The 25,396-nt window shown below is 38.3% G+C and overlaps 1 protein-coding gene across 1 annotated transcript; it reads left to right on the forward strand.

The window, feature by feature from the left end:
• Window positions 1-694: 694 nt before the first annotated feature.
• On the forward strand, window positions 695-24,248 carry LOC130573837 (kinesin-like protein KIF20A). The gene is made up of 18 exons (XM_057366594.1): window positions 695-826; window positions 1,990-2,064; window positions 4,596-4,715; window positions 5,612-5,750; window positions 5,838-6,022; window positions 9,318-9,414; window positions 9,908-10,102; window positions 10,187-10,298; window positions 11,733-11,804; window positions 13,768-13,914; window positions 14,511-14,676; window positions 16,075-16,245; window positions 16,883-17,022; window positions 18,556-18,721; window positions 20,315-20,432; window positions 20,515-20,582; window positions 22,107-22,226; window positions 23,421-24,248. The coding sequence occupies exons 1-18, from the start codon at window positions 695-697 to the stop codon at window positions 23,691-23,693; spliced, it is 2,496 nt and encodes an 831-aa protein (XP_057222577.1). The 3' UTR covers window positions 23,694-24,248.
• The last annotated feature ends 1,148 nt before the right edge of the window (window positions 24,249-25,396 follow it).

A 25,396-nucleotide genomic window follows, 5' to 3' on the forward strand; every position in this document is an offset into this window, starting at 1 on the left:
TACCGACTCTTTACCGCCGTGCWTTATTAAGGACGATAAACAAACGCTGCCTCTGGAGCACACGCTGCTCCGCCCGACCCGCTCCATGCCGCCCCCTCCCTCTCTCCCTCACAGCGGCGGGTCCCTGCCGTGCGCTGTGCGGCAGCGCCCCCTGCCGGCCAGAGGGACAGCTGCCCATACTMCCCGCCTCCCCCGCGTTCCACCAATCAGCGCCCGTTTTCCCCCCCGTTCGGCCAATCAGCGCCCGCCTCCCCCCTCAAAAAGCCTCTCCCTCAGGGTGGCCGCGGCTGGTCGGCTCCGGTGCGCGGCGAGGTAGTGGCGCTGTCCGGGCGCTCCCGGGAATGGGGCCTGGCGGGGATGGCTCTGACCCGAGTGCCTGGGGGTGTTGAACCTGCCGGGGAGGGGGCAGCAGGCTGCGGCCAGCGCTCTCAGGTGTATGAGAGCAGTGCCCAGCTGAGACTGTTAGCGTGCTTTCCCATGTGTGCTCCCTGGTATAATCTGCCAGGGTTATTTTTAACGCTCGTGCTTCCAAATTTCTCTAGATAATCGTGTCCTCTTTGGAAGTGCTTGTGTATATATAAGGGGGCCCCATGTTTTAGTTTTTTTTTGCTCCGTAGGTATTGTTGTCTGTTCTCTGAGAAAATGATGGACTTTTTTTCCCCCACTTTCCTTTTAAGTTCCTTTGCAGAGAACGATGGCTGATGAGAGAAAAAACTATGTGTCTACAGAAGTGTGTGATTTGTTGGAATCAGTTTCTTTTCTGAATGTAGAGGGTAAACCATCACCCTTGGAGTCGACACTATTGTCTAATACGGAAGAACAGCAGGTGTGGATTGATTTTACAAAGGTGTCTTTTGGTCACGCTGGGTTGTTGGTTTAGGAGGTTTTTTTTTTAAGCTTTCATTCTGACAAATGTTTCTTTGGTAGGAGCTGTTGTAGTCCCCTGCCTCGGAGATGTGTTTGATTTTTGGGTTAATTTCCCATTGCTTACACACCGTCCATAGCCACTAGCAAACATAGATACACGGTCAATGCTATGTAGTGCAAAGCTTTTGAGAAAAAAACCTAAAGGACTTCAGTAATTGCACTTTGACTGTAATAAGACTGTGCTGTTCTTTTTAGTGAGAAAAAAAAAAATCCTTGTTGAATGCTTATTAGGTGCTTCAAAATAAAACTMTATAAATGCTCTGCTGTACTTGAGCAGAAGATAATGCAGCCACCTATGATTTTTCAGAGGGGTGCATTTGCTGGGTGTTTTTTCCTCATTTTGTCTGGTTCGTGCTGGTCATGAGAGAATTCGAATAAATTCTAGTAAATTCTATGGGGAATTCTAGTAAATACACCTGCTGAATGAAATGTTGCCAAAGTAAACACTGAAGCTCCGTGAGAAAGGAAAGAATGCCTGKATTCCTCTAAAATTTTCTCTGCTATTCTATTATTGCTTTACTTGGGTGGGGAGATTGTTGGGGGATGGAAAAGGCCACCTGATCAATTGAGAACAGTTTCATGGTTGTTACTGTGAGGAAGATGAGAGTCTGGTGCCTCGATGGTGGTAAGCAGGTGTCAATTAATGTTAATTGAACATGCTCCGTGCAAAATGGGAGTGCAGTACTGTGTAGCAGCTGTTAGAGGAACACAGCTTGAATTCATTACAGAGGGAGACCAGAAGGTGGAAGCAGTGCAGTTTATGCCTCTGATAGTGTGTGCTTTTAAAATCAAAATATTGGCTTTGTCATGAAAGAATGCTAAGRGTAGGGGAGTTGTGGGGAGGGGGAGCACACAAAAGAAAGGTCACTTAAGGACAGTAGGAGGTAAAGTACCAAATGAAAGCTTATTGTCTGAAGTTCACAAGAAAGGAAAAAGTGAGGCATTAATATGAAGTAGGAAATACTGTAYCAGATAAGCATACTGGTATGATTTGGGTCTGTTCTGTTTTAAAAGTGGCAATTGTAACTGTGTTTTTGTGTTTTTCTCCTTTTTAATGAATAGGTATATGAGCCTTTGAAAGTCTTCTTGAGAGTGAGGCCCTTTTCTATAGCAGAGCTGGAAAGCCATGAATCCCAGGTTTGTTGTAGAATTAACAAATCAGTTTTTCTTCTCCCCTGAATAACACATAGTATTGTAAGGCAGAACTTTCTTTTACATAAGACGTGCTGCCCCCACATAGAAATAATGGGCACCTGGATAGATAATTTTTTTCCACTCCCACAATTTTTAATAATTTGTATGGTATAGACATGCACACCTGTAGCTCTGCAAAATTCCACTGGGTATTTTATTTAAAAATTGGTGTCAACTTTGTATGAGAATTGAGCACTCAAGAGACAAAGGAGTTTCATGGAAGAGATTATGCAGTTCTAGGAGTAATTTGAGTGTCTGACCCTTGAGTTACTTTGAATTGCTTGATCAGTATTCTACTTCAACTTGGTGATTTGCTGTCAGTCTGTCCAAATCTTCTGTAATGCCTACRCCACCAGATTCAGATGCTTCAGTGTTTTATACACACACATGTACAAATGCAGAAGTGCTCCACTTCCCCTCATRGTGATCACTGCTGCAAAGAATTCCTTTAGCTGTCTTTGGAGGACAAGGTCTCTATAGCACATCTCTTAGCCCTTGCCTTTGCAGACTCTCTGATTGAACAGGTCAGGAACAAGAGCTCCAAGAAGGGTTTAATATTAGTTCTGACTTTTGATCTACCAGAGTTGGAACCTTTGTATCGTTTTTACATGGATAATCCCTGCTCAGCTTCCCTTCACCTTGGCTTGSKCAGCTCTCCTTCAATAGTGTGTGCTGCCACAATACTTCTAGTTTGGTAAATTCCACAGTCTGAGCTGCCTCTATRTGTAAATTGATTTGCAAAATCTAATTGTTTTATGAGTTGATTAGCACATTCCTCTTTGGAGTGAGGCATTTCTTAAAAGCAGGGAGGAAAAAAGTGAGCATTGAAGTTTGTACTATTTTTTCTAAGCTCTTGATTCCATGAGTAGTTCATGCTGAAATAGTTGAACTTCCAAACTATTAGCTGTATAATCTGTTTTGCTTGGAATTAAGGCTTCTTTCTCAGTCTCCAAAACCAGAATGATGAAAGGTCTTCAACATTTTCAGTGTTTTCTAATTTCTTTGCTGTCACCTGAATCCAGGAGGAAAATGCTTGGTAACAAATGGAAGAACCCCACACAGAACAATCAAGCTAATGTCACTTCCTATCTGTTGAATCAAACAGATCAATTTAATTTTTAGGTCTTCTTTTCCTCACTGCCACACATAATCTTCCAGAAAGCCCCTTTGTTCCAAATATGTGGCACCAAAAAAAAAAAAAAAAAGGACAAATTAGAACCCAAGACCTATTACCCTATTACTTGGAGCTGTAGGCTCTTGCTTTAAACAACAGTTAATTGATTGGTTGTTGCTTATATTGACTGAGATAATGATTTATGGAAGTAAAACTTAAGAGCTCTGGATGAAATTCTGTACTCCTGATATGACTGCCAGTAATTCTCCAGAGTGACCTGTGGGAAAGTAGGAAGTTTAATTTTTTTGCATATCAGCAATGTCTAGAGTGCCAGAAATGATCCAGCTCCTTCCAACTTGCGTGCAGGGTTAGCTGGGGGAGAAAAGTGGAGTGACTTGTTACCAGCTGGCTTCCATCTCAGCAGATGTGACTTTTGGGCCTCTCTTCATGAGCTTCTGAGGCTCGTGGCAGCTGATGGTGCATGCTGCAGATACTGCGTTATTCTGTAGCACATCTCACCTGCATTCCTGTTCTGGTGGTGTGGGAGAAATGTTAAAGGCTATATGGATTTAGAGCCTGGCACAGAGAGGACAGGATTAGTCTAAATTCAGAAAGCAGCTTCTTGGAGCTTTTCAGAATCACAGAATAAGCTGAGTTGGAAGGCACCTGCAATCATYATCGAAGTCCAGGTGATGCATCAAGACATTAAGCTATACTGGAAGTTCAGTTTGCATCCTTGGTAGCCACTCTATTGTAAAATATTTTTTCCTTTGACTTTGCAGCCTACATTTATCTAACTAGTGAGTGTTAGGTAATTGTATTTCATCTTTATTAACTGAGAAATAGCAGTCAAATTATTTGAAACTAATTCTGTTTCATTACCAGTAACACTATTTATCAATCAGACGATAATGCATCAAACTTACTTTACTTTGTTAATAATGCTCTTAGTCTCTTTCACATTGATGGTGACTGATGTGGAAAAACCAGTAGATTTCTATATAATTTTGTTTTTATAGTRATTGTGCAAGTCACATTCACAAAATAGCAGGGCTTAGAAAATGTTTACAAGATGAGGTTGCTAGAAGGAATGCTAGAAAAAGTTTTTGTATCTTAGAAAACCCCGTAGGATTGCATGAACTTTATCAGATACTCAGGTGATTATCTCTGTATTTATGTCCCTCAAGATGATATATGTAAATTATGAAGCTCTGTAGCTCTGGTAAAGTGGTGAAGACACTTGGCATTTTGGTTTCTTTTCTGGCGGGCGGGCAGTGATTGTTTTTTGTTTGGTTCAGATAGCTTTCTTCCTGAATAATTTTGTGTGGTGTTTTGGTTCCCCCTTGTCTTGTTTTTTAAGGGTTGTATAATTATTAAAGATGCTCAGACAGTTATTCTTAATGCACCCAAAGAGTCTTCTGCAATGAAAAACAGTGAAAGAGGGATTGGCCATGCTGTGCACAGCTTCAGCTTTTCTCAGGTAGGCCAAATTGTTTCAAATATTCAGTTTTGGTTTGTTTTTTTTCACTGTAATGAAAGCTGAATCTTGTATTATGTCATGCAATGTGATTTTCCTTCTTTTAATTACATGTGGTAGTACTTGCCTTTAAAAAAAAAACGACTGCTTATTAATTACTGATAAGCTGTCAAGAAAGCTGAATTACARTGGAGGTGCCTGTTAGATGAGACAAGGAAGCTTCTTTGGCAGGTCTGTGGTTTTCTTTGATTAGATGCTACAGAAGCTTCTTGTAGGAACAAACTTACTTTGCTCCTGCTGTTCCTGCAGATGCTCTTATCTGGGAAGTGTTACAGGAAACATTGTGTTTGTAGGAATTGATGTAAGCATGTATTTAGGAACTTCCTTTTGAAAGAATAGCAGCTTAACTGCTTCAACCCTCTATATTGAAAGTATATTTCTTAATTCTGTTTTGTCTGTTGCAAGAAGTTTTGTTCTTACAGTASCAGAAGAGAAACTATTCCAGGGATTGAGTTATTTAGACCATTGTAATGCTGAKTTTCTTGTCAATTTTGGGTAACTGGTGTAGAGTGAGGAAGTTTACATCACCAGCAGAGCTCATGAAAGTATCCACTGAACAGCATGTGCTTAAAAGAGTTCTGAACAGTTTATTTCAGGAGTAGGAAAATATTCAAAAATGAGTGCAAGCCTGAGTGCCTCAGAATTAAGCAGGCATCCTGTGAGAACCCAACAGAAAACATTGAATCAGAAGGGCTACAGGCAAGACAGGAAACTTAAGTGGTATCTCCTACCCTGCTTGCTCTGAAAAATTAGTCACTATTAATCAGTGCTTAATATTTTGGCTTATTAAACTTCTTTGTGCTCTTTTTAATTGATTTTTTTTCCTCCCCTTATCCAAGGTCTTTGGACCAGAAACTACTCAGAGTGAATTTTTTGAAGGCTCAATGAAAGATATAGTAAAAGCATATGTTGATGGAGTGAATGGACTGGTGTTTACTTACGGGGTAACAAATGCAGGCAAGACATTCACTATCCAAGGTATAAAATATTTGGTATAAAAACCAAGTCACAGTCCAATGAGAAGTTTCCCTGGGTGCCTACACTTAATTTTTAAATATTTTTAAGGGACTTCAAAAGATGTTGGTATTTTACCTCGCTCACTTGATGTGATTTTTAACCACATAAGAGGAAGACATTACCTGAAGATGAAYTTCAAACCATATTTGAGCAATGATGTTAAGAAACTAGAAGATGAACAAGTTAAACAAGAAGAAGCCTTAAAAACTGCTATTCTTGCATCACTGAAAGAGGTCAGTGACCAAATGCTTCTTAAAGCTGTTCTGTAAGGCAGGAAGTTTTAAAGTTCTTTATTCCACTATTGGTTCTTTATATATATGTATATATATATAAAATCTATAGTATGCCTACTTGGTGAACCTTGGAATAAGGAGACAATTGGCTGGTTTTGGAGATCAGGGTAAACTAGTAGAATTTTCTGCAGCACACAATTAAAACAAAAAAAAAAAAACATTGCAAAGCCAATTCTCAATTTCTAGAGGGAAGAAATCTCCTCTTTGGAGGAACAGTTCTGACACTGTGATCACTGTAGCCTTTGACAACTCTGAGAGTTATGGGACCTGTCTAAAACCGGATTCTTGTTTAGTGGCTCTTCTTGTAGGTCAGATTCCCAGGCTGGATCTTGGTGCAGTCATTCAAATGTTATTAGCACTTGGGAGAGATGATGACGATATCTTAGCAAGGGCAATGAAGAAGGCAAGAGAGTCCCTTTTGGTGGAAGACAGTTTTAAGGCAGATTAAAAAGTTTATGAACTATGATTTATGTGACTTCATGAAGAAACTTTCTGATTCAACAAGTGAAGCTAGATGCCACAAAATCAATGTCCTAAAAGGACACTGTCCACTTTAGAGGGCAGTATATGTCTAACTCTGGTCTCTGAAGAATGTAGRTAGAATAGAGATGTCTTTACTGTGGCAGCCTCTGGTTCTTATTATCTAGTAATTTGTTTCCACTGTAAGAAACTGTTTTACCAGAAAATGGGCATCAATGTGTTTGGGACTATTTTATCCTTTTTAGTCCAGATGCAAGTTTCATCAGATTCTGTTTGTTCAGAACATTTTTAGCCCGAACTGTGACTCTGTGCATTTAATCTCAGGATGCAGTAGGTTTTGCTGGTTATCATTCAAAGCAACTCTGAATGAATTCTGGGACATATCGAAATAATGATAGGCTGGGTTTTCTTTTTTTTTTTTCCTGTGGTCTTTAATACTAACATTATTTAAGTATTCCAGTTAACCCTGAAAAAATATTCTGTGACTCAAATTCATATGAAAGTTCCACTCTAAATTCTGTTGCTTAATTTAAACATTGCAAACCWATGTTTAGTCTGAGTCTGTTAAATCTTGAGGAAATATCTCAGATGAAAAATCTGAAAGATTCTAAAATTACATATTTATTTTGAAGATATCTCTGAGTGTGTGTGTGTGTGTGTGCAGGGAATGGAGGAGTCTTCCAGAAAAATTGAGAGGTTAGGAGGATTGTAGGTAAATATCTTCAAGAAAAAAATTATGGAAGCTACAGCCTTGGGAAGAGGAACMAACAGGAGACCAAGGTCTGGAACAGAGGGTCTACATCTTATTTTGAAGATAACTATACAAATATTTCCTTCAATTAAATCATAGTCTGATTTACTAATATCTTAGTTACTGAATATCACAGTAGGTAATCTAGGTACTGATGAACTGCAATGAAAAGAAAGCAATGCTCCACTGTTAGGAAGGACAGGTAAAAAAGCATCAGGAAACTACTTCATGACAGGACTTTATGTGTTACAATGCTTCCATAGAGGTGGGTCAGTGATCCCYAGTTCTGAAGCTGTGCTTCTTGATAGCTTGTGAATGAATAGCATCAGTGTCTGGATGYTCTCTCAAGCTGTAATCTGAGAGCAGACACAATTTGGTGGGCTTGCCTTTAGTTTACAGGATTTCTGTAGGCTCATTTCCCAGGCTCATTTTACATGTCAGGCAGAAAGAGCCTGCTGTTCCTTTCATTCTCTCAGTTTTAACTACTCTGAGTTATTGCAGTACTCAGTGTTCTACTGTTTATGCTCTGTATGCAGTACTGCTGCAACAAATCTTGCTTAGCATGGTTCACACCCTCTCTTTCCTTCCCTTTCCTGCTTCTCTTCATGGGATTAAATGCCATTTTCCACTGGATTAAAAGATGTTTTATTTGCATTCCTATTTCCACCTATATTTTTTATTRAATGTCACCTTCTGTTGTTGGCAAACAAAGTTAATTCCTGTTCCCACTTGTTTTCAGGCAATAATTTTTGTGCTCTTTKGTGCTCTCTCATGTGTATGTCATGATTTGAACAACAGTGTAGAAACATTAATTCACTCAGTTTTCTCACAATACCTTTACAAAAGCTTATCACATGCACAAGTAATGTGATACTGGGTTTTCTAGGTTCCACTGCATTTTTGACATGCATAGATGAGATACCATGTGTGTGTCAGTCCCATGCCCTGCTTTAGAGYTCTGCTTGGCACTTCACAAACAATGAATAGAACCCATACTGTGGTGAGACTTCTAACTAAAGAAACACAATCATAGAGATGGTGCAGTCTTTGCAAAATGGTCACTTGTATGATTTTGTTGTAATTCCATTCTATGCTATTTATCTCTAAAATGGAGGACCTGAGAGCATGGTTTTGTGCTTCTCTGTAGGAATTCTGGTTTGGATGTACCAAGTGGATGTCTCTGGCATCAGTAGTCAATCCATGACCAAGTTAGTGCTGCATTTGAATAGCTATAACACTGAGGTTTTCTTCTTTGGATCTGTTCCATTCCACTGTAGGGTGACCCTCCACTGTAGGGTGACTCTCTCTCAGGAAAGAGAAATCAGAGTGAATGTCCTAATTTATGTGGGGCTATAAAATTAGCAGAGAGAGGTAGTGTGCAAAGRTGCTGGGCTCTAGTGGGAGTTACTACCTCATTATACTAGTTTTTCCAAAGGAACTTAAAGGCTGTGCTTTGGTGAATCTTGGCAGGTATAAAATAATCTTGTTGATGTAAAGGAGTTCAGCAAATGTGTGTATTTAAAGAAACTATGCTCTTAYCTATTTTAAATAGCCTTTTAATTCAGTCTGAATTAAAGCAACATAGAGTATTGGTTTGTAATAACTTAAAATCCTAAAATCCTACCACTTTGGCAGCTGCTCCTGGAGGAATCTTCTCCATTTCTTTTGGATGACTGAAGCACTGTTCAGATTTGTCCAGTAGCTCATGAAGGCATTCTGGGCTGTTGCAGTCCGACAGAATCTTGTTTCTCCCAGGACTGTGGAGTCTCCTGTGTTAGTAACAGCTGGCCACCCAAACAGGTTGCTAGGAGCAATAATTCTTGTGGCAGAGCATTTATTGATTATAGTTCAGTCTTGTTAAACACAATTCACTTCCAGACAGAGTAAGGGTGGCCTAACACTTAGTACTGCTTCAATATTTMAATCTTAAGTATGGGAATTGCTATAATAATTTTTAACTTCTGCTTTTCTCATCACCTCTTCMTGGTCTCTTATTTTCTCAAGGAGACAGAGAGCATTTCAAATACTATAACAGATTTCTGTGATGTGAAGTTGGATTCCTCTCACTACATTTCTGACAATCATCCTTCTAATTACCTAGGTAAAGTGGAAAATTTTTGTGTGGGGACCAAAATAATACGAATTTAGAAATACAAGGGGGTAACTATGGGTGGATGAGAAAAAAAATCCCTCTTCTATCCTGCAGAGTAGGTATAKGTAGGTTTTGACCAAAGTTTTGTCTCTCTTCTCTAGAGAAAAGACCACTAATGTAAAAATACTTTGATAGTTTCACTCCTTTTGGGGGAACAGGGAGACTTAGTTCTGAAAAGATAATGTATAAACTGGTGGAAATTTGTGATGAAACGAGGCCATCGCTTAGAATTTGGGCATGTTCTGGTAACAGATGATTGCTGAGAACTCTGAGCTTGCTCGGGTAAAGCCAAAGTAATTTGTGTATCTAATTGTACAACACAGATGTATCCAAGCCTCCTCCTTTTAGCAGGTTCTAGAGGTCCTCTTAGAAGAATCTTTATACTGAGTTAAAGTATCCATGAGTTATTTGATCTTTGATATCTTTCTCTGTTTTGGGTTAGCAGAGAACTTYGTTCCACTTGACAGCCAAAGGACTAATGCAAACCAAAGAACACAAGCATCTGTGTGGATTTCCTTTTCTGAAATTTATAATGAATATGTGTATGACCTGTTAAACATATTACCTACATCAAAAGCTCAAAGGCGCAGAGTTCTAAGAATTTGTGAGGATCAAGGAGGAAATTCTTATATCAAAGGTAATAATTCTGTGTTATGACCTAGACAGTTTCACAGAATTTCTGTGATGATCAGAAATGCATGTAAAAGGTCTCTTTTTGCAGATTTAAAGTGGATTAATGTTCAGAGCACTGAAGAAGCCTGCAGACTACTAAAAATAGGAAACAAGAACCGAAGCTTTGCTTGTACTAGAATGAATGAGCAATCAAGTAGAAGGTTTGTTCCACTAATTATAAGCATACACTGTCCCTTTCAAGGGGAAGGGAGAGGACTTTAGAATATGTGTGAAACAAATCACTCTTTAAAAATTTTTTAATACTTTCCTTGATTATTCTGGTTTTGTTATGAAATTCTCTCAAAGTAAAGTAGGAGTGACTCTGACTAATAGTAGCTGGACTTGGGTTGCTGCTCATGTCTTTGGACAACCAAAAAGATCAAATCACACTCATTTTTGAGCAACAGGGCTATACATCTTGGCAAATGCTAGTAGTGCTGAGTGAGAATGGTTGTGTGAGGATGTTGGAGGAAAAGCTGGCTAATTTTGCTGGCAGAATAATTCTTGGAAACATGGGGCCTGGGGGGGATATAGGAAGGACAAAGTAGTATGGCATCTTGCAGGGCTGCTAGATTTTGTATGCTTTTAGATTGTTGTGTTAAAGCTGAGTTTACTTGGTATCTCAAGTATTAAACTCCTAGCTTTTACTTGGCTCTGAAAAGGGATCAGGAGAATCTGGCCTTTAGTGGAGTGGGAGGAAACAGAGGTGGTGGTATAATTTCTATTGAAAATGCCTCCTTTCTTGATTTTAATGGCCTCTTAACAATTTCTCCTTTAAGTGTGGAARGGCCATGACGTATTTTTAGCTAATACAATCATAGAGTTACTAAGCCTGCTTTTTTTTGTCTAAAAAGCAAGAGTTGTGTCGTTTTGTATTAGCTAAAGAGAGCTGCTGTTAAATTTCACACTTTTCTGACAGAGTTTATGCCTAGAATGCCCACTGCTTTAGGCCTATACTAGGGAAGTTTGTATGCTGTTTTTCCTGATGTATCAGATAAACTGTGCACTTCTGGTTTTGTGACTTTTCTCTTTGCTTTCAGGCAGCATGTCCACTGCCTTTGTAGCTTGTCTAAACCAGAGTTACTGGATTTTCAAGAGTTACAAATTCAACCTTTCTGGAAGACAATTAAGTCAAAACCAAATAAATAACTGGGCATATTGAAGAAGGCAAAATTACAGGACTGTAAAACTTGAACTTACTCMCTTCTCCCCACCATTTATTTCTAATTCTTCAGATTTACAGAGTTCGGATACTGCCTAAGGTTTCTATATGAAGTGGCTACCTGAGTTCTTATCTTTTGACCAATAGGTTTTAGTGAATTCACTTTTTATTTTCCCTGAGACAGTTTGTAGGCTTCATGTGATATTTTTCTTTCATGGGAAGAAATAGAAAGTCACAAAATACAGGTTTTATTTCTGCTATTTGCTATTGAATGAATGCATTGCAAAAGTAACTAATGTATTAAGGTAACTAGTGAATTAATTCTTTTTCTTTCTTCAGCACTGAGCTTTCTGTAGCATACAAATTTTACTTTGCTTCAGTGACTGCTTGATTTTCATAATCTGTCATTAAAAAGGGCTTCTTTCCATTACAGTCACAGCATATTTTCCATCAGGCTACTCAAGTTAACTGATGAGCAGCAGCCACGTGTTCTTGGAGTATCAGAGTAAGTGAATGCTTCACACAATTACCAGAATGTAAATATTTTGGAAAAGTTGATAAGGTGTAAGCATGCTTAACTGGTGAAATTCCTAGTAATAAGCACATTTTGTTTTGAGAATTGRGAAGAAAATCAGAACCCCACTGAGCACATAAACTRGCTGAAGCTGGATARGSACAAGCACAGGAGAGTTTTCCTGTCTCTTACTAAGGTTTTGCTGGAGCAACTCGATCAGTAGTGTGTAAATCGGGGTAAATGTGTATTGTCTCACATAATGGGGAGGTGGTGGCAGCATGGACCTGAGCAGCACCAGGCTGCATGTCTTGGTAGGCAGAATTCACTTGTCTGGCTGATGGAAGCTGATCTCTACAGCTGGGATGCAGCAGCCGGTGCTGAATGCCAGATAAAGCTGTGCCAGTGTATCTCTCTGCTCTGGACTAAACTGCACTTCATGTTTGTGACAACAAATTTGGTGTGCTCCTAGAATGCAAATTGAGGTCTATCATCCCAAAAGAATGCTGGTGACATGTTTTGAGACTGCTGCATAATCCAGTGTACAGTAAGAGGGACTTATCCGGTGATCTGCTTAAAAACTGTCCTCCGTTAGTATAAAATGCTAATGTAGGTGTGCCTTATGACAGCAGTGTTAAGTCTTTACACTTAAGCCTCTGTTCTTTTATKATTTAGAGGAAGCAGCCTAATCTTCTGGCCTGAAGCCCCTTAGATAGCTTTTTTTTGGGGTGGTGTGCCCTTTTTCTTCTGATGAATTGTCCGTTTAGCTCGATCCAGAAAAATGAAGACAGCCTGTAACAGAACGTTTTAGTTCAGTCCTAGCTCATAGTGATTTCTCTCTTGTCTGTGCTGAGCAGAGATGGTGATAAATACACCTTACTGTGAGATAACACCTTTTAATGTCAGATGTTACAGTGATAAATACTTGTAAGAAAAAATAACTTGAGAAAATGAGTGCATCTGTATTTTTTTTGCTATTCTGTCATAGCATATCCTCCCGGCAAAGCTTGCCGCAGCTGTTAGGTGAATGACAGAGTTTGTATGTTGCTTAAGTAAGAAAAAAGTTTTTCATCTTGCACTGAAAAGGATGAAGAACATAAGACTTTGACACATTTGAAATATATGCCTTAATAATTTGTATAGGACTAAACTTCATCTGTGTGAAAGGTTATGGTCTTAAAAAGGCATTATTTATTGTATTTAAATAAATTTATGTGTAAGTAATGATCTAGTCACATAAATTATCCAGCTTCCTGTATTTCAACAGCTTTCATAATATCAAGGAAAATGTATTAAATTACTCATTTATTCAGGGTAATTTTCTGATTGTAACCTATTGTGCCATAAGGGGCAGTTCAGTGKTTGGAGTGTAGTAGCACATAATTGCTACAGCCAAACAAAGGGCTCTGAGGTGAGCTCTGRAGGACTTCTGGYCAATYCTTGGCAACAGTGAACAAAKGGTTCTGTATCCMAWACAGTGCACTGAAACCCACTAMTATCCTGAAATCTGCWCAGCACTGGGATTGGTGAAGGCCAYTGTCAGAGTGCTTCTGTGCTGTAGCCCTATCATGCAGAACTGTTCCATAAATTTTGTATGGAAGTAAAAACTTTTGGGTTTCTGAACTGAATTCTTCATGTAAGAAAGCCCACAMAGTTTTAGATGAATGCTACAAGTAGATTACTTTGAATGTGCTGAGTAGACTATCTTATGAGCAGCAATCTTGTTCAAGGATCTTTATATACAATGGGAAGRTTGATGGGKTGGTGCTGTTTTCCTGTRYAGTACCTTYTGAACAAAAGCTCARCATTKGAGTACAGCTTATTCTGTGATCTAGGTAGGCTGAAACAAATCACTCATTTGTGCTTCAGACTCACGAAGAAATAAAATGTGATGTTCTGTTTTCATACTGTTTAGAAACAAGTTCATGTGCATGTTCTGGTTTACTCTTTCATGCAGGTTGTCTTTCTGTGACTTGGCTGGGTCAGAGAGGTGTAATAAAACACATGTCTTTGGAGACAGACTAAAAGAAGCAGGAAATATTAATAATTCTCTTCACATCCTTGGAAAATGCATTGCAGCATTGAAGCAAAATCAAAATCCAAAGTAAGTGACAAKTTATTCACAACATGCCAAGTTTTAGGTTGAAATCCTAAGTATCCCTTTGTRTTTCTGCAAGCAGTTTGCATAGAGAAAAATGGAAATCTGCAAAACCTTGTAAGCCTTCTTTATTACAGATATCACTGGAATACCTGCAAAGAATGTTTTCTCCAAAACGTTTGTGGACAGCAAAACAAAGGCAATTTGCAGCAAACTGCCATATTTTTTTTTGTGTATGTGTATAAACACTTTGTACAGAGCTCCCATTTTGTCTTCTTCCCTTCCACTTGCAAGTTATACAGGTAGATTGATCAGGCAGCTGATAGATGACCTGTACTTAGCTTTAGGCTGTTCCTCTGTCTGCTTTGGAGCACTAGGGACTGTGATACAGACCCTATACTGCTTTTACTTTTACATAGTTCAGTTTGTTGGAGGGCTTATGAGATCCAGCAAAGACCTTGCTCTTGGGAAATAACTTAGGCTTAAACACAAGCATCCTACTGGATCATTTTCCTGAGAGTGAGAAATGGAAYTAAGGTAAGCTACAGTAGCCCACAATTTTACTATTTTAATTTTGTTTCACAATTTTTTTTGTCCCTGAGGATGAAGCCAAGCTATATTCCATTCAGAGAGAGCAAACTGACTCGTTTGTTTCAGCCGTTTTTCTGTGGGAAAGGCAAAGCTTGCATGATTGTAAACATCAATCAGCATGCTTCCACATATGATGAAACRCTGCATGTAATGAAATTTTCAGCTCTAGCCAGACAGGTAAGAGTGAATCTACTTGCTCTGCTATTCTGCTTTTTTTTGTTGTTACTATTGATTAGTGAAATGATTAGGTTGTATGGATTTGAGTGTGATTTGGGTTATTGGTGCCTCATTCTTTTGCTGGTTAATTCTTCTGCTTCTGGCCTGTCTCTAAAGGGCTTGTTGTAGTCTTGCCCATCTTCAAACCTCTTTGTGATAAGAAGCAGGTGTCTGTCTGTTCAGTTCTACACCATTGAAGTTCTGTGTAAAACGTAGGGCACTTTCAGATATGACTGATYTATACCATATAATCTGAGCAAATGCAGGTTTTCAATTCAAGCTTTTGGTTAATTACTTCACCTGTGTGCAGTTAAACAACTGTTGCATAAGATGAGTTGTTCAAAACTTCCTGCACAATTGGTGGTAGTAAAAGGAGTATAATCTTATTTTGTAGTCTAAATGAGACCTTTTGCAACCGCATAGCTCGTAATTGGCTAAGTGCAAGTAATTAATAATAAACGAAGTGTTTTTTCAAGATCTTCCTGCASCTCCTTCAGTACCCTTGGSTGRKTCCCATCCAGCCCCAYAGACCTGTGTGTGTCTAAGTGCTATTGCAGGTCAATGACCATTACCTCCTGGATTTTGGGGCCTCATTCTGCTCCCTGTCTCCATTTCCCACTCAGTTCAGGACTTGTGTTTGATGTTTGGCCTTAACCTCATTCAGGTTCCCTGAAGCTGCTTCTTGCAGGGATTGAGATAGTGGGCCGTGCTATGGTTCATGGTAGAAATAAAGTAATTTTTTAGTGTGGAACCATGGATTAAATCTGACACATTACAAGTCTGWAACAGCATGTCTAATATGATCTCAGAGAGGAAGATTTTTCTAGTTCTCTTCAGCTGCAACTTTCCTTATAAGTGTCTGCTGTGGAGACAAACTTCTCTGATATGTTGTCCTATGGAATAGTTACTTAAAATCTTTATGTAAATAGCATGAATTACTGAATCCTTGTCGCAGTATTTCAGGAACAAGCAAATATTTTAGAGATTTTCTGTTTATCATTAACTTTGCAGGAAACTGCACTAAAACCCTTATATTTTAGGCGAAGAGAAACCCCATTTCTAGACATGCTAAGTTTGATAAGATTGCTAAGTTTGCTAGCAGATAATATTTCCATCTTTACTTTTTTAGAGTACTGAAGTCATATTCATATAAGAATTATATAATATTTTAGAGAAMTAATGTCTTGTAGTTATATAAGAATTATATTGATAGATTTTTTTTCTCTGCTGAAAGACATGTAAGCTTTTGTTAATGTTTATGTAATMATGAAATATTGTGTAAACACCACAACACATTCGTGCCACTTCTTTCTGGTATTTTGATATCTGCAATATTGCTATAAACTCTGGATTTTCCAGGTTATCCAGACAATCCTGCCCAAAAATTTTGGTTATTTCCCACCAAAGCTAGTTGGAGGTGATGGCAAACCAATCCTGCACTTTGATGCTAATACATCTGTAGATGACCTTCCTGACAGTACCGAAAMCTCTGCAGATGAGGAAGTGGATATCACCATTCTGAGTCATGAGGTAGATACACATCTGCTTAGAACTGTACCCAAGAAAGAAATTGTTATTAGTTCTAATATTTTTTTGGCACAAGAGATGTGCTGGAAGCTGCAGCAAATGGGAAGTTTAAGTTTCTCTTCAGTGTCAAACTGACTAGGCTTAAAGTGGTCTAGTTCAATGTCATWGTGGAAGGATGCCCTGTGGCTTTCTAGTTAGGTCAAGTGCTAAATTTGGAATTCAACTGATTGCTCAACAAGAAGAGTAAGGAAGCAGTATATATCTTTAAAAGAACATAATTTCGTTTTTTGTGCTTTTTTTTGAATCAGCAGTAATGAGTTAAGATGCASTGTTTGAAAAACAAAGCTATACAATCTATAGCAATAAACTGTAAAAATCAACTAGGCTTTATGTTGTCATGCTATAAAAATTAATATTCAAATGCCAAAACAGTAGTAAACTTTTTGATAGCAGAAGCCWTCAAGATGGACATAGGGTGTATTTGCATTAGAAATTCATGTTTCGAAATATTTATCCTTTGGTGCAGACCCCTGAAAAAAACAACCCTCTGTGCATGGCTGCCTGTATGAATATTTTGTTTGACATGCTTGTCAATATGTATTTCTATCTTATTTTTTGAACTGAAATATGTTAAACTCAGGACCTCTTGAAAGCTGCAGAGAATTTAAAGGAGAAGTTGGTTGCAGAAAGGCAGAGTAAGCTCCTCCTGGAGGTGAAGATACGTAAAGAGATGGCTGAAGCAATGTTTCAACAGCTGTTGGAAACGGAGGAAGCCTGGAGGCAAGTCATTATTGCAGTCTTCTTTGAGAAGATGTATAAATATGTATAAATGTATGCATGTATACATGTATAAATGCGTACATATGTATGCATATACACATACGTGTGTATTCAGGACATACCTGCTCATGTTGTTTAGGGAAGTTGAGGCTGGACAGCTTCAAAACCTCTGAAGAAAAGGGAAGAAAGGGCATTAAACTTGTTCAGACCAGCCTCCTCACCTTTACAATGAAAAAGTAATGCTGCTTTCTGTTGAACTTTCCTCTGTTTAATTTGTAATTACTGCAGCTTGTCCTGGCTTGTTATTACTACTTAGCAGATGTGGAAGATGGTTGCAGGTATTCCACTGAGACTTGCAATTCCTCCGAAATATACACTCTGTCATATTAATATGCATGCATGTGCTTAAGGTAGTTTGAATTGTATCTCCTTTGAGCTCTTCTGCATAACTTACGAGCCATTGTTAGTTTACTATCTTATAAATTGCTGTGCCTCCCTGCACTGATGTTTCTAATTTGGGAATTTTTTTTCAAGTATGTCCAGATTTCTCAAACTGAGTTTACTTCCTCTTTACTCTTCTTTAAATCAGTTTCCTGCTGTTTGAATTGTTAACAAAAATTAACACCAAGTTGCAAGCTGAGCACACCATGGTTTAACACCTGCACTGATTTCAGAATTGTTTGGTTGCCTTTGGCCAAACATGTGAAATGGCATTGATGCTTTTTCTCTGTTGAGGTGATGTTCTGCATCACTGATGGGGCATGTTTATAAATTGTGACAGGAATAATGTGTAATGTATRGAAATAATAGATGGAGAGAGACATTTTCACAAGATAGGTGGTGGTAGGACAAGGCTGAATGGATTCAAACTGAGAGTAGGTTTAGATTGGATGCTGGGATAAAATTCTTTACTGGGTGTGTAGTGAGGCACTGGAACAGKTTGCCCAGAGAAGCTGTGGGTGCCTCATCCCAGGAAGTGTTTAAGGACAGGTTGGATGGGGCTCWGAGAAACTTGGTCTAGTGAAAAGTCTTTGCCCATGACAGGGAGKTTAGAATTRGATAATCTTTAAGGTTCCTCCCAAYCCAGGCCATATTATGATTCTATGAAAATGAATTTGGCATTTATCTTAAATGGAAAAAAAAMMMAAAMSAMMMMMAAMMCMMARWGWRARAKAYSCYCWSRRRAWATRYKYYWMAWATRTAATGTCTAGATGGGTGTGGTCACTTCTATTGCTATATGTTGGTGGATTTTCTTATAAAATTTTTTGTTTGACAAATGTTAAGTATGTGTTTTTCTATAGCACTTTTTTGGGTATATGCCAAGTAGAAGTTATTCTTTGGTGAAAGTCTGTAGAATCATTGAGATTAAAAAGGAAAAAAAAAATTGTCACTTCACTGGTTATGATTAGAAAAATAACTTCAATATAAAATAGAGAATAACAATATAATATAGAAAAATAACAGTTGAAAATGTAGTCAAATGTAATAGCTGGAATACAAATATTTCATCTAAACCTAACATGTTCTCCTCAGCAACCGCTTGGAAGATATGAAAGACAGTTAYGAAGAAAAACTGGAGAGCAAATTTGAGATGTATAAAGAGGCCATTAAGAAACATGCTTATATGTGTGCAATGGAACAGATTGAAGACCATTATGTTCCCATAGAAGAATTTCTAGCTGAACAAGAGAAAGTTGAGGTATGACTTGACTGCCACTAAAATATGTTCTAGCTTCTCAACTGTACATTTTGCTTTGCCTTAACAGAATCACTCTGGGATTTTGAATGGAACACTAAACAAGGAAAATAWCAGTTCAGCCTTGATGTTTTGGTGTTCAGTGCTAACCATAACCATACARATATCTTTAGTCTGACACCACCTGTAGTGCATACCTAAACCTCAAGATCTTTGAGGGCAGGGTTCAATTAAATCCAAGTCATCTTTGTAGGGCAATGATTGGAACACCCAGAGGAATGATGTATACAGGAGTCTGGCTTTCTGGAGATCTTKGGGATCATAGGATGCAGAGTAAAATACTATTCTGAAAGGGTGTTGGGAAAGTTTTTACAGGATAACTATTTTAATTATAGCTGGTCTGGAGGTGGTGGGAGGATTGTGGGATAAGAAACTAATGAGAAATCAAACTTTATGCAGGAGAGAAYTGAATTTCCTTAATGTACTTAAACATAGAACTACGCAGAGTTGGCATTATTACATTGCTGCTCCTTCTGCAACTCAGCCAGGTTAGCTCTGAGCAACTCAGTTTTCTAACCTCTGCATGGATGATTAAATGCATCCAGGCAACAAATGAGACCTGTGAGTCTTGTTTTCAGAAGGTYTGTAGTGGAAGAACCAACAACTATGGTCTCCACCAGAGGTGGTTTCTCTCTGCACTCTCCTGTCCTGGAACTGATAAGGCATCACACTGCATGGATAGGCAAGTTCCTTTCACAACATGAGCGAAGTGGGTTTCTCTTGTGGATTGTGGTATAGAAATGTCTCTGCTTTTACAGCTCTCTGTTCAGGTGCTGACAAGCAGCACTCTGTTATGTAATAGCCTCTGTTTTTCCAGCTCCTTCACACTTGTCTCTTTTCCCCATTTAGACTCTGTTTTTATGTTCACTTAAATCCTAGCTATACATCAGGTTGGGCTGGAGGAGAAGTTTTTACAGTGCTCTTTGTATTCATAGCTGCSTCTTAGGGTGGYCAAGTGGCTGTGTAAGGGAAGRTCCAAAGARCAAAATGCYTTTGGKWRSMARKYMRRWWARRAAMYWAYKRAAWYCCYKRWYYKKWAAASKKKTWRKYMRMMAARGRRRRCWMMRSMWWRRWYYKRGTGGGCAGCTTCAGAGAATCAGAATTAGAAGAATAACTTTTCTTGATGGTGCCACTTGTTTGATTTCTCACTCAGAAATACCACCCCAGCAACCTGACAGATACCGAAAAAGTTTGAGATTAAAATGCAGCTCTGTGAAGTGTTTTCTTCCTTATTTAGCTTGCTAACTGGCAACAGTGTTTAGCACCGGCACACAGAAGTTTCTTTTCTGCCATATGGTTAYTTTTAATACAGTTTGGAAACCCTCAGACTGGAAGAGTTGACTCCTGTGTAAAGAAACCTCCTCCTAGAAGCTCTTGCGACAKGAGTGTTATCCCTTACTGTGATTTCCTAACCATAAACTGTGAAATAATTTAAAATTGCATGTGCATGTGTGGTGTAATTGAAAGATGTGCAGTACTGCATCAAATTAATCAGAAATGCAGAGAAATTCTACCATGTGCCCTTATTTTCTTCAGGATAGGGAGAGAAAAATACTGCAATTGGAAAGGCAACTTGATGAACAGTCAGGRAGGCTGCTGGCTCTGGGAAGCCTGAACTCAGATATTCCAGCTACTGAAAATAACATGGAACGAGGTAGGAAGGTAACCTGGGTATTCAAAGTTCARTTTACTTCTGATAATGTGTATAAACAAGCAAACTTTTCTTTTGCCCACAGATCTTATGGACAGGACAATGAAGAGAATCAATGAAGGATTGCAGAAACAATGTGAAGAGAAGGAAGAGGTAGCTCTTGTTTAATATTTAACAGATCTCAATTCAATGCTTAAAGATCTGCATTGTAGAAAAAAAGCATGAGGATTCCTGCAAATGGGCATCACGTTTCTAAAAATAAAGCCCTTGCTCAATTTTGGGTGACTTTTACCAGAGGCTGTCTCTGTTGTGGCTTTACAGACTTGAATAAAGCCATCTGCAACAAGTCATGGTGAATGTGGTGTGTGTTGGAAGCAAGGAAGTATGTTTAGCCTTATGTTGAAATTTATTGTAAATATTGCTGCCATGGTCTCAGTACTTTCCTTCCTGAAATGCTCCTGCACAGGGGAACAGTTACAGAATCTGGTAATGGTTTAGAGCTAAAATCAAAATAGTGCCTTAAACCAGTSTTTTCTGGAAGTACTTCATTCTCACCTTAAACTTCAGTAAAGGTGATGTCTCTRTTTTTTAAACCAGATCCCTGTGTTCTGATTAGCATATAGAGGTGGGAATTATGAGCTTCAGGCTGTTATAGAAAATATTAATTTTTAAGAAAGCATTTTATTCTATACCTTGAGTGATCTTGTAAGTCAACAGTTTCCCATGTTAAAAGAGGRTGGGGAGAAGAGCCAAGTCTTGCCTTTTTCTCTAATATCAAATAAGGGTAGGGATTGGAGAAATAGTTCCAGCTGGTTCTAATAAACTGTAAATGGCAAGTGAAGTTAAATCCCTTTCTATCAAGAAAGAATACTCCAAAAATAACTTTACCTTACCAAGTTTAATGTCTCGTGTTATGGCCCTGGCATTTGTTTTCCATTCCTGTTCTTGAGAGCTCTGCATAACTTTCCTRTGTAATTTTCAAATTTTGATGCAAGTTTGTATCTTATGCTTSTTATAGGTATGTAGTTATTGATTGTTTTGTGTGGCTAGAAAGGGTTAGAGGATGAGATTGATGCCTGTCAATAACTGAAGTGAGAATGGTTTAAACCAGTTGCTTCCATCAGTGCCTTTCTCCTGCTTTGCCTCAAAGATCAGTGCATGTGTGATGAGTAATTCATTACTTTTTTTCTTCCCATTCAACCATTAAACATAGGCTAAGGGTGTGAGGTTTTTTTAGCAACTTTGTAGAAGTAAATTAATGATGATATTAATTTTTCTGCTTCAGAGTTCTTTTTTCCTCTTGGAGTTTAGTCCATTAATATCCCCATCAGAAAGGTGAGATCTTTTGTGGTAACTATGCTCCAATTCATTATATGAACAGTGTTAATGAGACAAAAGTGTTCTTTTAACTACTTTTATTGAAATGGAGCAGGCTGTTCCAGCTGTAGCTTAGTTGTGCTGCTATTCTTTGAGTCTATAAATCATAGTGGCTTCAACACAGCAGCCTTTGAATGATCCAGCTGTATTTTATCACCTGAAATGATGAGCTGGGACATAGGAGGTGGAGAAAAGCAGACTTTCTYGTTTTGATCTTGCAGTTTGCCTGTTCTAGTTATAAACAAAATTTATGTAAAACATGATGTTTTGACCTTCTGTGTATATGGGCTTTATTTTCAGCTCATAAAATCTCTGAAGCTTAAAATACAGAAACTAAATGAGACCCTTCTAGAAGCTAATGAAGGCTACAGAAAAATGGCAGAAGAAAACACTCAACTGAAGCACATAATCACACTCAAGGTTTGTCAAATGATTTAAAAGCAACTTTTATATGGCTTGCATCTRTAGTTGCATTGTATCTTTATACATGTAAAATCACTGTTTAAATTAGCAATTTGTTTTGATGTTGGCATTTTTTTCTGTCTAACTTCCTGAATTATGAGCTCAGAGCCCTTGTGTTTCACTGCTTGACTTKGAATCTTTTAAGACAAAACTCATTTTTCATCTCAAGTGATAGACTCTGTCAATARGGCAATTGTGCTGATAAAGTCTGCTAATCTAAAAATGTCATGAATTAGTGTCAAGCAAAGAAAATACTACTTAGCACTCATCATGAGGCATATTGCTGAGGCAAGCAAGGTATCAGTCCACAAATGCAACAAGGCCTAAGGATCAATCAATGGCTTTAAAATTGTACTGACAATCCTCTCAGAGGTGGCCAAGCTGGATGAGAGATACGGGCAGGTAAAAACTGTTTAATACAGAAATAGATATCTTTCCTTCAAAGTTAGGGACTTCCTCAGGTTTACAGCATCTGACTCAGACATCAACTAGATTCCTAAATGAAAAAGAATTGAACTTTTGAACTCCTGACACTGTGAATCTAGGCCTCACTTGTAATCAATGAGCAAATGAAGCAAGGTATAATAACTGCTTAGTGAAGTCTTTCTTTGAATATTAAATTACTTTCTGCCTRCTTTTTAGTTTAAATCTGAAACTGAAAATTATTTGACTTGAACTTCCTAACTGGAAGTTACCTTCCTATTCATTCTTAGCAGGAAGATGACTGTTAACCACAGAGATTAGAGAGCATATTTAAAACTCTGTATTTWGCCCACTCGAAGCATTTATCCAGTCCTGGTTAGCAGACTAATGACATAAGAGTTTTGATTTGACCAGTTTTGCTTTCAGAAATTGCAAGACAGGAAAGCCACCTTTGCTTCCTAGAGCAACATAAATTCTTTGCATAGTGTGGTTAAGCATTTCAGTATTAGCTTCGTACTAAGACTTAATCTCCAACAAGATTTTATGGCCCTGTATTTTGTTGCAGTTTTAATTATTTTTATGTAATTTAAGAGKAAATGGGTACTGAATAGCCAAATGACATGGTAATAACAAGGGTGTTTACAGGTATAGTAAAATARTCTGAGCTAGAAAATTTACTACATGAGACCATGCAGGGTTCACACACTCAACACTGCCTTATCCTCACAGGATCAAGAAATGAACAGTCTTCAGAACTGGGCTAAACGTGTTCTTGAGCTTGAAGAAACAGTGTCTTCCCTGCAAAAAGAGCTTGAGGAACGGAAAAAGCATTTCTTTGTAGAGGAGGCAAAGCAGCAGAAACCCAGGAGAGGTTTGCTGGCTAACCTGAAATCCACAGTAACATCCACTGCTACACCTCTTGGTAAAGCCTGGGGCAAGCATGAAGAGGCTTCACCCTACTCAAGAAAGCAAGCACAGCTGCCTCATAAAGCCAAAGAATGATATTTGATAAATCAAAGGGTGCAATTACTGGGCTTCTTTATCAATCTTAAACTGTTGCTAACTCTTTTTCACTCTAAGATGCCATCTTCACTGTCATGTGAAGATGACAGAAAAACATTTAGTACAGAACTTTTTATATTGAATTGTGCTTTTACTGTTGATATAGGGGTGTGATTTGAGTAATATATATATTTTAATTCCTGAATACCTGCTATCATGGTGTGGTTCATATGAAGTGGGATGTCYCTCATCTGCTGTTCATTATGTTTTTAAATTATTTTATTTCAGTGTGGATTCCTAGAAATCAGACAGCTTGTAAACTTAATCCCAAATAGTTAAAATAGCAAGGTTCTTCAGTTAATATTCTGGCTTTGACCTGGAGCCTCCCTTCTTGGGACCAAACTAAGCAAACTGCTAAAGAAGGCAATAAAATGAAATCTGGCTCCTTGCTATTTTTCAGCTAACTTGGCTTTGTAAAGAAATTTGTTTTAATATAATTTGAATTTCTATTAGGAATATGCACTGAACTTTGACAAATCTATTTAATAAAATATTCCATTGCTAAATTCACCTCTGACTCTTCGTTTTATAAATCAGTGAAACTGAGATAAGGAAAGATCATAAAATTAGGTCARATAATGACAGTGATTGATATAGGATGGTATAAGGGGCTTTTTAACTCCTGTGAAAGTACAATGCCTGTAATGGCTGGAGCCTGCTGTGGAATCTGTGAGTAAATTGCATTGATCAGTCCCTGTGATGGTGTTTCTCATGGTGGAAAGGAACCAAGCTCAAAGCAAGAACCTCAGCCTCCCTGGGGAGACAGCAGGTGGTGCAGCCTTCCTGTGTGACACAGAGGACAGCCCTTCACTGCTGTCACTGCCCTTGCCAGGTCATTAAGAGTTTTGGGTTGGTCTGTGGCCAGTAATCACTCTACATCTGTTTGACAAGGCTGTAGATGTTGCACTTCAGCCATTGCTCCTCTCGTGTTTTGAACTGTTCCTGTTAAATGTGGGGTTATCTGGCTTTAGTAGTTCTGAAGGCCTATAATCCCTGCAAGGTAGAATTTCTACAATATTTTTCTACTCCCACATAAACTATTCCAGCTATTAAAAAATATTTTGGTGTAGTTATATGAGACACTGAGTGCTGATCCCTTGAATAAGAAAGCTGTTATGTACAAATTGCTTTAGGAAAAGCAATTCAAACAGAAGTTAAAAAATCATCAGAGCAGGCTAATACTGRAAAATTTCCATAATACCATTTCAGACTACCTCGTGCTACATCTTGGCAGCCTGTCTAGCAACTTTATGTAATACTAACTATAACCTCTTATTCCCTGAGCAACTGTTCTATGTTCTCTGCTACTGCCCAGTGTTCTTTAGTTGGCTACAGGAAATGGTTTGAAAGACAAAGTTACATTATCTTGAGCTTTTTTTTTTCTTCCTCGCCCCTCTTTTCTTCCTTTTTCAATAAAATGAAGCCTGTAGTGAGCTACTGGCCAGTACTGAACTGYTAATGTTTTCTCAAGAGTTGTTAAAGGACTGTGTAGCTATTACATTAAAGACTTTTGAGAAGCTGTTTTGAAGGAGAGCTGAGGGCTGGTTMTTCTCTTCATGTCCCCCAGGGTAATAAGAAATCACGAGAAGAATGCCAAAATGGTTGGTTTGGTCGTTTTCAGTTTCTCAAAGGTAAATGTGTGT

Source organism: Malurus melanocephalus, unplaced genomic scaffold (assembly GCF_030028575.1).
Source record: "Malurus melanocephalus ecotype Western Australia unplaced genomic scaffold, MMel_1.1 scaffold_69, whole genome shotgun sequence".
Taxonomy (NCBI): Eukaryota; Metazoa; Chordata; class Aves; order Passeriformes; family Maluridae; genus Malurus; species Malurus melanocephalus.